Raw genomic sequence first — 12,941 nt, forward strand, 5'->3', positions numbered from 1 at the left:
TTGATGATCTTTGAGGTCTTTTCCAGCACAGTTGAATCTATGATTCGGTGATATCCCAGTAGGGATACTCAGTTCAGATGGGAATGGAACCGTCTCCAAGTTGGGACTGTGCATCAAGGTGGGCCAAAGCCCTACAGGACCTATGTGTGGAGAACAAAAGTCTTCAGCGAGCATCATGGGAATCTGCCTCTTCTGCCTTTCACTTGCCTAAGGGTCTGAGGTCCCTTTTGAACTAAACTCCCAACAAACAGCTACTGGCCTGTGTGTAGGTATGAGTCGATGACTGAGGTGATACCATTCAATACCTTGTTCAATATTAGTGATGCTGATTTTTTTATCTTAATGAGATCCCGTATTTTGTCTTGTTCAGCATTGAGCCCAGTCTTCAAAGAAGTTAGGTGCTTACATCTGGTTCTGAGGAGCTTGAGAAAAGCCAAGCCCCTCAGGTGATTACTGCCCTGTCCAGGCAATGCAAGACTGGTTTGGAAGGAGGAGTCCACTTATCCAAAATGTGTCGAATTCAGAGTCAAGAGGAAACCAAAAGCCCTCTCAAGCTCCCTTCCCATCCCTGCCTGCCTTGTCCATCTTCCTTGGCTGGCAAGCATGGGATGTAACAGTCCAGAGGTGCTAGGTGCCTTTTGGTTCACATGCACTGTTTCAGGTGGAGACACAAGTAGGGCCTCAGCAGAAACCCACAATTATTTCCCAGCTGTTCATGACATGCCTACAGTGGGAAGTACCTGACCCATCTTGTCCATCATACTTTAAGCAGGTCTTTGTTTGTAGCCTGGTGTGCTGCAAACCTGAAGCTGACCACCCCCAGCCCTGTGCCTGGGGGCTGCCTGTGTGGCTTCTAATGAGGAGCTGATGCCACTGAGGTGGCTCTCACTTCCCTCCACTGTCACAAAGTCATTTTGTGGCTTGGTCCTGGCACATCCCTGAGGCACTGTGTCACCCTCTGCTGACACTGAAGACCTTCAGGTGTCAGAGAGGAGTGAGAGATCACTAAGAAATTCATGGGCTCATCAGAGAGAGCTGAGATGCTCAGCTCCAGAATAACAATCTCCTTTCACATTCAGTAAGCCACTGAGCAGCGTAATTTTCTCCCGTGGAGGCAATGTCAGTTTTCTTGCTCTTTCTCTTTCCTTTTATCAAGTTCTGGGAGCCAGAAAGTCAGCTGCAATTGCAACAGGTTGCTAGAAGCATTTTTGTGCCTTTAAAATTTGCTAGTCAGCACTTTCCTGCTGTTTAAAATGAATGTGCCACATGAAGAAGGACTTGGGGCAGAAACTGTGCCTTTTGCTCTAGCCACAGCTTGTACACAGAGCTTTCAGAACTGATTTGTTTATGTAAAAGCCAGTTGTGTTAGCATCCTTCAAATAACATGAAAGAGGAGCAAGCAGCACATGTTGCATTTGTAGAACAATGCTGAGCTCTCCCCAAGTAGCCACAGGGTGTGTGAATCCAGCTAATCAGGCAATAGAGCAACAAGTGCCTTCAAAACCATATGTTTGTATGGGGGGGAAAAGCTGCTTCAGAAAAAAAAGCAAGAAAACCAGCAACTTTCACGAACAAATAACACATAGACGTTCCCCAGGCTTGCTGTGATGTAAACTCCGCAGAAGCACTAGTTCATGTTTATCAAGATTTCTGTCCCCAAATCCACAACAGTGATTTACTCCAGGACAACTCACCAGCCAGGAGCAAGAGGGCTGAAGTGCAGCCAGGGCTGAGGTGGATTTGACTTCCATGGAAGCATCTCCTGGGCACAGAGTGGAGATGGAGCCACTGCCTTAAGTTACACCCTGGCTGCAAGTCCACCATAAGAAATCCTATGGACCCTGTGGTGCTGCGTTGCACCTTTGGCACTGTCCCCACACTGCTTTCTGGGAACAGAAGGAATTTTTGAGACCTCTCTGTGCCAGGCCTTAGCATTGTTTCTGCTGTATGCTCTGATCAGAAGAATGTCTTTCTTGAAGAGAGGATGGAGCTAGGTGTGCTCAGGAGGAGCACAGTAGAAAGAAACACTCCTCTCCCCCCTTTCATCCTTCTCCAAGTAGGTTTTTCTGTAGGAATTTTCTCTGTCTGTAATCAGCTCCCCAGGGTGGTCAGGTATTTCACAGCCACTTTAACCTGTGAGTTCCACTCTCTCCCCTGCTTGCTGTACAGCCTCAGGAGGCTGCAGGCAGCAGAGCAGCAGCACCAGCAGCTCTGTCAGGCTCAGCACAGACACATGGTGTCCATGCAGATGAGAACATTCATGCCATGGTCTCCTGAGCATGATAGGAAAGCAGTGCATGCCATACCATGAGCAGGGGAACAGCACAGAGCATGTTTCAGCCTTCCTTCAGGTTCTGCAGGATCAGCCAAATGAGGTCCCTGACTGGGATAGATAGCTCATACTTACCCAGGGTTGAAATGGAGAGGCTCCAAGATTTTGCTTAGCAGCTTCCAGATTTTTGTCAATAGCTTGTGTCCTATTCAGTCCTATGTAGACTTCTGCCACCTGCAGTTAAGAGCTGAATGCTACCCAGTTTTACATTTCAGTTGGGCCCAGGAGTGAAGGTATGATTAAATATCTGTTCATTGCTGATAAAATCAGTGAAAGGTGTGGTTCTTCCATCCATCTTTAAACTCTTCACTACACGTGCAGACTGCAAGAACAAACAACTCCCTGAACAGAAATAAACATAAATTTATGGGTCTCTATATGTGTAAAATCCACTCCATTTTCTCCTATGTAACCCAAAATGTGGATACTTTTGAAAGAATAGTCTTGTGTTGACTTCTTGACTTCAGTGACAGACAGGAGGCAGAGACTGCAACAGACAGCTTAGGAACAAGTATATGTTCAGCATGTGTTAAGGTTAAGATCACAAGAAGTGGCTAAGGTTACCAGAGTCAGCCAAGTCCTGGAAGTGTGCTGGCTGGGCTGGGTGCATATCTGCCTTGGGAATAGGTGTAGAGTACACTGACCAAACCCTCTCTAGGCAAAATCGTAGCAGTGGTGTTTATGCAAGGGTTGAGAGAATGACATTAAGAGCCAAACATGGATGTAAAGGTATTCTTAATAGAGGTTGGGGGTTTGGGGTTTTTTAAAGCATCGTTGTTATGAAGAGTCAGACTACAACTGTGCAGGCAGGAAGAGGCACCATGGCATGGCCAGCACCAGAGCCCAGGCTGGTCAGGGAACAGCCCTGTGCTCACACCTGGGCAGGAAGGCAGAAGGCTCCTGTGCCATGTAGTGTGGGAGCAGAGAGGCAGACTAGTGTCCCTGGTCACACCCACATCACCTGTGCCGAGTGCTTTGGACGTGGTTCACCCACTGACAGGCACCTTCTGTGAGCTGCCACGTGTCAGGAGGTGTCCCAGGTATGGATGGAGTCCCCAGGCCTGTGACAGCACGAGCTCCTCGCTGAGGCCATGAGAGCTTGGATGAGATGCTGCCAGAGCAGTACATCCTCAATGCCAAGATCCAGCAGGTTTTTCTGCTGCAGCCTGGGGGAAACCACACCGTGCTGGCTGTGTCCCTGGGGTTTGTTGGCTGTGTGGCTGTCATGAAGCCTCCTGACCTGTGGGGCTGCAGTCACAGGCTCTGCATGAAGGAGCTGATGGTGCAGGAGCTGTGGCTCATCACACATGTGCCATGCAAAGCAGACCTATCACTGCAAGTTGGGCCCAAAGTTGTGTATTGGAAATATCTCTCCGTTGCCATGTGGATGCACCAAGTTGGCTTTGCACTAAATTGAATTCCATGGATAAGATTGTACATAGTGAAGATTCTACTTCATCACCCTCTCAAAATAGCACACTTGTGGAACAAAACAGACACAGGTTGTGAATCCAAACATTGTGACAGAATGATTAAAATGGACATTCCCTCCAGGACAGCGACAGCAGAGCAGCGTGATGCCTTGCTGCCTACTGTGTGCTCATGTGTGCACCACAGTCTGTCTCCTGCACCCTCCTGCTCCTCCATAGGGTTCCCAGGACAGACACAGTGAGATTGGCAAGGCATATCCCCTCCAGGTGAAAAGAGTTCCAAAATTCTTAGGGCTCATATGCCCAGCTGTCCTGGGCTGTCCCTGCCCCTTGTAACTGACACAGGGTGCCTCAGGGAAGGTTTTGGAAGTGCTGATGGTCATCCAAGGCTCTGAGAGAGGAGGGTGTAATTGTGGGAAACCAGAAAATATCCTCCTTCTCCTGCTACGAAGGCAAGGATGGAGTAGTAAGCAGTAAAGGAGGCACCAAGGGATCCTGTCAGGGTTGTAAGGGTGCAATGGTGCTCACATTACCTACTTGTCATGGAGATCTTGACAATATGTAACTCAAGGTCTCTCTAGGTTTGATTAGAAACAGACACCCCAAACTTTGCCCTGAAACTTTGAGGCCATCTCCAGTTACAGGAAGTCTGGGCATATCCATATGCAGATGTATGCAATTTGTTTCACTTCAGCAGTTGGCGTGACTGTTTTGAGGTCAGGGAGCCTGTTCCTAGGGACTGAGAGTTACTTCTTGGGATGCTCAGCAGAGAGGGGATACATACCATCCCCTTCCTATGCTGCCAGCCTGCCCTCCATCCTACAGTTGCTGTCCCTCTCATGGAAACATCTTCCAGAACTGTTTTATTATCAGTTGTGAAAATCATACAGATCGTGGCCATAGCATGTGATTTATCCAGCCCCTCTTGGACAGACCTGTCCACGTGTGTTCCCCAGGAGTGGTGGTGGGGGTCAGCTGGACAGAGAGGGCAGGTGCAAAGAGGAGGCAGTGGGTCAGTCACTGACCTAGACACTGGTCCTGGCACCCAGGGAGCATAAATGTTGGCAAAAGCTTTCTAAGGATCAAAGCACAGAGAGCTGAGATAAACATCAGGCTTTGGTAAGCTTTACAGGTTGCTCCTCAAGGGCCTGAGGGAACAGTGTTAGAGGAAGCAATGACTCTGGACTCACAATAGTGTAGCAGTGGCAGATTCCTCCTGTAACACCAGTGCCTTCATCCAAGATCTGCTTCAACTCCTCTGTACCAACTGAGCAATTTTTTTCTCAAATCCCTTTCATAGCTCATCCTTCCAGGCCTAAACCCGTGCCTTTCCTGCCCTCATGCCACATTTCATGCTTCTGGTTCCATTGCCATCACCTCAATGCAGTCCTTTGGCTGTGAGAGTAAGAAATGAGTGAGGACATTACTCCTTCTCCAAAGTCCATTCATGGGCGTTTGGCTGTGAAGCTGTGACAGAGCTCTTCACAGAAGGGCTAAACTGTAAACATACAGTGAATGAGTGCAAAGATGTTGTAATGAGACAAGTGCTGGAAAAAATGGGGATTGCCAAAGACACAGGCTAAGATGCCTGAGTTGGCATTAATGACCCAGGATATGACACTGCCAGGGATAAGCTCCCAGTGGGGACATCACTAGATGATGGAGCTGTTTCCCAGAAAGACTGATCATGGACTGTGAACATTTAAAAATAGGCAGATGTGAAATAGCCAGCTGACATGCTCTTGGCTTGGTAAGGAGAGCTCGGATAGGAAATACCACTATACACTTTTCTTCCTGGACATTTAGGAGCTAAGTGTGGTGGCTCAAGGTTAAACCCTGCAGTAGGGTACCACCTGTTTTCTTCAAAGACCTCAGACAGAAATGTGGCCAGGTGTGACACTGGGCTGCAGAGCATATGCCAGGTGGGCCAGCTGCTCACACAGATCCCTCTTTTTCTGGTCTGGAGACAGCTCGTCACACAGAGCAATGGCACCAGACAAGGGAGAGCCAAGGTCACCTGCCACAGGTGTCCATCAGGCTCTTGCTGGTGTAGCAGCACTCTGCTAGTGAAGGGGACACCACTGTCATTGCAGGCAGGAGAGGATACCCCACCACAGCACCTGTGCCTGGGGATACATATGTTCCATTACAGAAGCTCAAAGGGGGTTTAACTCATAGCTGCTAAGCCTTAGAGAGGAACCAGCTCACTGCAGTGATTGAAATGTTCCCCTAGGTTGCCATACTGCTCTCCTGTGTCACATCCCATTAGTGATTAATTAGCGGGGGTGGTCAGGCAGGAACAGTCCCCCAGACTGCTGTCAGGCTCCTGTCAATTCCCTCTGCCCTGGACACAGACTGGGCTGTCCCTGCAGGTGTCTCACACCATCCTCCTCTGTGGCACTAAGCCCTGTGCACAGCTCTTTCCCAGCAGCAGTGCAAGTTCTTGCTGAAGGCTGTGGGGATGACTGTGAGGGGTCAGTCAGGAGCACCTCTGCTGACACACCACTGCCTGGGGATGCAGGAACAGAAAACAGACCCCACCAAGCACCATGTGTGGCTGCTGTGTACTCCTGGCTTTCTGCTGCGCGTTACTCAGTGGGGAAGCATGGATGGGCTGGTGACTGGGGACCTGATGGAAGCAGGGAACAGATGGATCCCTCTGTCCTCAGAGACCTTTCCTGTGGCTAAGACCAAAGAATGTAGTGTTCTGTGGGGTTCAAACTTGATGTGGGAGTTGGGAGGGTGAAGAAGGGTCTTGGTGGAGTGCATCTACTTGAGTGTGAAGGGCTTATCCTTCTCAGATAGTGGCTCTCAGAGAGGGTGGAGGAGCTGGTAGATCTTGCCCCAACCTCCTCTTCCCTGTCTGTGCTGGCATCTGTGGGCTGAGATCATCCCTCCCCTCTCAAATACAGCCTGCCCAGGTGCCTATGGCATCCCTGAGCTGAGCTCCAGCACCTTCTGTGGCAGAGGCTGGCAGCTTTCCTGCACCCATGGCAGTCCTCTGCCTCAACTCCCTCCTCTGTCTCTGCCCAGAGCTGGTTCCAACCTCTCTGCCCACCTTTGAGAACTGCTGCCCCACTGCCAGTGCTAGCTTTAACTGGTTGAACCAACTAATTGGTCATAAGATTTACATCTGTTTCCTTCTCTCTCTCCCCTCCACTCCTCTTCACCCTGCTCAAACCTGCCCTCCTCTCCCCTTCCCATCCTCTCACCCAAGTAGGCAAGGAAAGCAGTTTGGGAGAGACCGACTTGCAGCCGAGCTCCGACCCTTCGGGAATGGACAGCAGCTACCTCAGCGTGAAAGAGGCCGGGGTGAAAGTGCCCCAGGACAGGGCCAGCACAGACCTCCCCAGCCCCATGGACAAGGCTGACTCGGAGAGCAACAAGGGCAAAAAGCGGAGGAATCGCACCACCTTCACGAGTTACCAGCTGGAGGAGCTGGAGAAGGTCTTCCAGAAGACCCACTATCCTGATGTCTATGCCAGGGAGCAGCTAGCCATGAGGACAGACCTCACTGAGGCTCGTGTACAGGTACAGGGGCATGGGCTGGGGCTGGGTGATGGGTGGGTGAGCTGCAAACAAGCCCCTGAGGTTCCCTGCAGCCTCACCATAAGAAGCTGCAGGCAGCCAAGCCCTACCCAGAGCCCGTGGCAATGGCTAGCACACCTCTCCGGCAGGGACAGGACAGGGAGGTAGATCCATGTCTGACACTAGTGTCAACTCCTCTGTTTGGTCTGGTGTCCTGTGCTCCAGCATTCAGACACCTCTGCCCTCGAGCTCGTGGGACTGCAGGCAGGTGAGCCTCACCACCCCCCTGAACAAAGCTTTTACCAAAACTGCCTTCTTCAGGAGGCTCACAGGGCACACAGGTTCATTAATCTGAATGTGAGCAAGCTTTCCCACAGGATGGGCTCTTTCTGGCACGATGGGGATGCAGAGGTGACCAGGAGTTCAGTCTAGAGAGCATGAGGTAATACAGGAGAGACAGCTCTTGTTGCCTGCTTCGTTAAGCAGGTGCTGAGACTGCATGAAAGCTGGAGATCTGGAGGCAAAATGTGCATCCACCACCGTGGGAGGAGCTGGAGAATCAAACAACTACACTCTGAGTCTTAATCACCTCCATTCACACAAGTACCAGCTCCTATGAACTAGCTCCCCACAGCTAACCTGGGGATGCAGCAGAGCCAAAATCCACATCAAGGGAGTGAATGATTCTGTGACTGCTGCTCTTTCCTCTAAGTCAGGGTTAAACAGAAGGCCTGGCAGGGTTCAGGAGCATGTGCAAAAAGGAACATCATCATGTGGAGCAGACATCCACAGCTCACACCTTGGTGGCCAGCTCTTTCTCCAGTCTAGTTAATCCTGCATCTTCTGTCTGCAGGCATTTATCAGCTCTCCATCCCCAGAACCTGCTTTAGCAGTCAGAATGGCTGGCCTATGGAGACACCTGATTGTGTATCTCCTGCCAGGAAGACTCATAGCTCCCAGGCAGCCTGACTTGCCCTCTGCTTTCACCTTTACAAGTAGTAGTTGCAAACAGTCAAAGTAGTCAGAGCAGCATCCATGCCAAAGTCCATTTTAGTGCCTTCACTTCCAGATTTGACTGGAAGCAGGATTTTTCTTGTCTGCTTGCCTAAAGTGTTTTGCAGGGCTGGCATGCTCTTCTTTCCCACAGCTGTTTCTCTTCAGGCTGGACATGGCTGCATTCAGTAGGAAGCAGCATGATTCCCACTGGTCCCAAGTGTGGCATGCTGAGCACTGCAGGATGGGCAGAGGAAGGCAGTGCTACAAACATCAGCTCTTTACTTCTGCCACTGGATGCAGCCCTTGATTTCCCAGGAACACATCACAAGTGCTGATGGGGTCTCCTGGGAGACCAGACACAGTGCCTGGTTGCATGCTGCACAGAGCACGAAATTCCTTTCACTCGGCAATTAGAATGAGGTGCTCACCTCTGAGCCAGGTGTGCAGCTAGTGTGGCATCCCAGCCAGCATGAAGGGCTGGCTGACAGAGCCAGGGTAGGTGAGGCAGATGCAATCTGTGAGTTCCTCATGTATGACCTGTGATTTTGGGTGGTTTTCCCCACTTTACCACTGGATAACACTTCGGCCAAGTGCACCTCTCCAGGCAGCCAGGAGGAGATCTAACAGAGGAGGGTTTCGCCTTGCCCTGAGATGTGTCCCACTAGCCTGGTGCCATGACCACCAGTGCACACCAGTCAGTTGGGGTGATGATGGAAGGGCTTGTGTCACAAAAGGGCTGAAGGACTCGTCTGAGTGGCCTGGCTGCTTGAGCACCTAGGCCAGGTGAAAGGGGTAAGCCTTAGTGAATCCCCATAGCACCTGTCTCCAGCTCTGGGTTGTGTTATAGCTTCTTTAGGCTTGGCTTTGGTCTCTCACCCCTCTGGGCAGCTTTGCTCTGCAGGGACCTTCCAGTGATGGCACTGCAGCACTGAGGACCATCAGCTCACAGCTGAAGAGCAGGCATGGGCACAGGGCAGCAGTCCAGGACACCAATGGTGAAGCAAATACCTACTGCAAGGACCAAGGACCAAGGGCTAAGAGGGTGGAAGTCACAAATAAGCCACAAACCCCTTATGACTTTCCTCCTGCAATCAGACTCTCTGCTGAGCTGGCAGGGGCTCTGACTGCTGCAGGGTGTCTGGGCACACAACCTCCTGCATCCCCACGGGCTTTGCAGGAAGTTCAGCAGCTCTTCTTCCAAGGAAGGTATGGTCATCTAAGGGATGGCAAGAGTCCTGGTATAATTCCATGGAAGTCAGCTGCAGCTGCCTGTGAGGCTGCACTAAGCAAAGCAGAGTGGCAGGAAGGCAAGGCACTCAGCAGGTTTGAGGTGTGATGCTCCCTCCTACTCCTGAGCCAGCTTTTCTCTGGAGGCTGTCCCCTCTGGCCAGGCTTGGCTCCCTGGGGAGCATAACCAGCTGCACGGCAGGCAAGAGCAGATGCAGAGCTTAGACAGGCAAGTGACAGCTCTGACTTTTCCATCCCTTTCCCAAGCTCACGGTTCATTAGTGAAATAGCTGCCAGAGATCAGTGTTTGGAGAAGAGCCCATGCCAGCAGCATGCACAGGGTGGGCTGTGCTGTCTGTGGGGTGGTGGCATTCCACAGCCTGGCCCCTCTCCTGCTCCATTTCCCTGCCTGCCTCAGTTTCCAGCCATCAGCACTGGTGCCTGACCCAAAGCTAATTCCCCCTGCGACGCCACGCAATGTTTTCCCTGTCTGCTCCCCACAACCTCACCCCTAGGTTCCATGTACTATTAAGCTACTGCATGTTCCTGTTTTCCAACATGTAAGCCCTGTGCAAAGGCAGAGCCACCCAGTCTGGGAGAGACTGCCAGGGCTCAGACACAAACCTGCAAGGGTATGCAGCAGGCACTGAATTCATGTAGGTCCTACACAACAGGCATGTCCCGTTCTTTTCTTCTCCTCTTCCACATCTGGGGCTGCAGAGCCTCAGAAAGAGCTTCTGCTTGGTATCAGCAACTGCCTGAACTTCTTCCAGCCCATTCAGGGCTGCAGCAGATGTCAGTGGCACTGGAAAAACACAGTAGACACGTGTACTCACACATGGATCCTTCCTCTTGCAGACACACACACACACAAGCACATCCCAAGCCCATTCCAGCCCAGCCCTGGCTGCTCAGTTCTCCTGGGCTGTGAGTATCTCTGCCTCCTAGACTGCTCTGTGGCAGAGGAGAAAGGGATGGGGCTGGAAGAAGGCTTTGCAGCCAGGGAATATAAGCCCCGAGCCAGCCCCCCTCAGAGCCAGCCTTATGATTGCTGGGACCGTTAATGAAATGTTTTTGGCGGTGTCTCTGTGATGTGGTGGGGGCTTGAAAGTGAGAGGGAAATGTCAAACTCTGCTGTAGCAAAATCACTGCCTTGGAAAAAAAAAAAAGCAAAGCAAAGCAAAGCAAGAAGTAATATATCTTGATCCCTTTTCCCCCATAAAACCCTGGGAGGCTGGTGGAAGGAGCGGAAAGACTGAGCTAAGCCTGCAGGAAATTAAACATGAAATGAAAACAAGCTCGAGTTATTCAATTCTCTCATCCCAGGCTCCAGTTTCCCATTCCAGGCCACTGATAAAATGGTGTCCGATTTCAGCGCTCAAGGATGAATTCTGGCTCTGTTCTTGCCGTCTGGAAAGCAAAGGGCTAGTGGCCATCTCTGGGAAGAGGGAGATGGCCTGGCCTTTCACAGAGGGATGTGGTCCTGGGCACAGAGGGAGGCTGAGAAGAAGAAGGGCAGCTGGGCCAGAGGATAGGGATGGGGAGAATGGATGTGAGGCTGCCAGAGGAGAGCAGGAGCACAAGAGACTTGAAAGTGGTGGGCAGCTCTTGTCTGCGTTGGGAATGCAGTGAGTGGTGTTGAGCACAGGGTGTGGAGCTCAGGCTGCATCCAGGCCTGTGGCTGCCTCCAGCCTACCACCACCTGTGAGGGACTCACCCTCCACTGCTGTACTGCTGGGGGTAGGAGAATGGGTAAAGCACCTTTTCTTTTAACATGGAGAAAGGACAAGCACAGCGATGCAGCTCCCAGCTACCCAGCCATGGCCAGAGTGGCCTGGGTGAGGTCCCAACTCAGCCCACCCACCTGTGCCTTGAGCAGGACACGTGGGATTGGTGACAGGGGCAGACTGGCAGGACCCACTGGGTGCCAGGACAAAGACAGTGAGACACTGAGTAGGAGCCTCCTGCTTGCTTTCTTTGTCCCAGGCCATTCCTGGCCTCTCCACCCCCAACAGCACATCAGCTGTGTATGCATATGGATTTAGGTACCAGCATCTGGCCGAATGTTTATGGAGACATGAAATATTTTTGGTTCTGTAGATTTTTATAGGGCTGATTTGGTATGTCAGGGCTTATCAAAGCACTGTCTGCAGGAGTCAGATCCATGACATTACCCTACACTCCCACTCTAATTGCTAACACTGAGATTCAGCCCACAGCGATGCTGATCCCTGCCCCAAGTACTCCATCCTGACTGCAGAGGACATGCACCAGCCACTATCACATCCCCATCCCACAACAGCCTCTCTTGGCAAAAGGGGGCAGGCAATGAATGCAGACTGCATTTCTATTGGGCTTTAGATGTGCTTTTTAGAAGCAGGTGTCTTCCAAGATTGTGGAAATACTGAGGATTATCTTCACATTATATATTGCCTTGCCTGTCTTGTTTTCCCTGGAGCACTATGGAGGCCTGGAGAAACCCAACAGCAAGATACCAAGCAGTCTATATGGATTTGGACCAGAGGAGAAAGGAGAACTTTAAGAAGTGGCCCAAACTTTGCCACAAGTGTCTCAGAGCCATGGCTCACTGCCAGCCCTCAGTGTGTCTCCAGTGTCCCTGGCATCCACACTTGGACTAAAGACACTCTTCCAGCCTAATGTGATGATTTGCTTCCAGCCCAACAGCCATGTGGGGATTGCAGTTCAGGAACTGCCAGTTTAAACCATTTTGCTCTGCCAGTGCCAGTTGAATCCAATGCATAAGTGTGGCAGAGCAATCTGCCTGGAAGTTTTCAAGCTGAGACTGGATGTGGCACTTAGTGCCATGGTCTAGTAACCATGGTAGGGTTGGACTCGATGATCCAACCCTACCATTGGATCATGGAGGGTTGGATGAGGTCTCTTCCAACCCAGTTGATTCCATGATTCTATGAAAGGGCTGTGCAGGCACCTGACTCTGCCTCGATGGCCCAAGGAGTCCTCCCCACGGCTCCATCAAGGCTGTGCTGTCCTGGGAAGCCAAGTGCATAAAGTCAGCACTGATGGCTTCAAAGATTGTGCCACATGCACCTCGGTGGAGCCTCGCGCTCAGCCGCCCTGCTCCCAGGGATGGCACAGCAGGTGTGTGGGCAAAGCAGCCGGTGCCTTGGCCAGTCAGGGAACGGCCACATATGCCTGGCACATGTTCATCCTGGCCTCACACACAGCCAGCACTCTGCTCCCTACCTGATCTGCACCCCTCTGTGCACAGCGGGGCCTCCTCCGCCGGAGGAGGAACCGGGTCACCAGCGCTAACTTTGAATCTGCAGATCAAAGCGGCGTGATCCAGGCCAGCCCTGGGACTGGCCTGCAGCTGGGAGGGAGCTGCTGTGCCAAGAAGAGGTAGAAGAAAAGCAGACAGATGCCTGGGGCATCAAACCTGCTCCAGT

General features: G+C 51.5%; 1 protein-coding gene across 1 annotated transcript in view; it reads left to right on the forward strand.

The window, feature by feature from the left end:
- Window positions 1-6,982: 6,982 nt before the first annotated feature.
- The window catches only part of LOC103808534 (homeobox protein aristaless-like 4), a gene marked incomplete at its 5' end in the record, with an annotated part of 10,240 nt that continues 4,281 nt past the window's right edge, over window positions 6,983-12,941 (forward strand). The window contains one exon of the mRNA XM_009081323.1: window positions 6,983-7,293. Within this exon, the coding sequence (XP_009079571.1) occupies window positions 6,983-7,293 (311 nt within the window). The remainder of the gene's footprint in view (window positions 7,294-12,941) is intronic.

This window comes from Acanthisitta chloris, unplaced genomic scaffold, assembly GCF_000695815.1.
Source record: "Acanthisitta chloris isolate BGI_N310 unplaced genomic scaffold, ASM69581v1 scaffold29988, whole genome shotgun sequence".
Classification (NCBI taxonomy): domain Eukaryota; kingdom Metazoa; phylum Chordata; class Aves; order Passeriformes; family Acanthisittidae; genus Acanthisitta; species Acanthisitta chloris.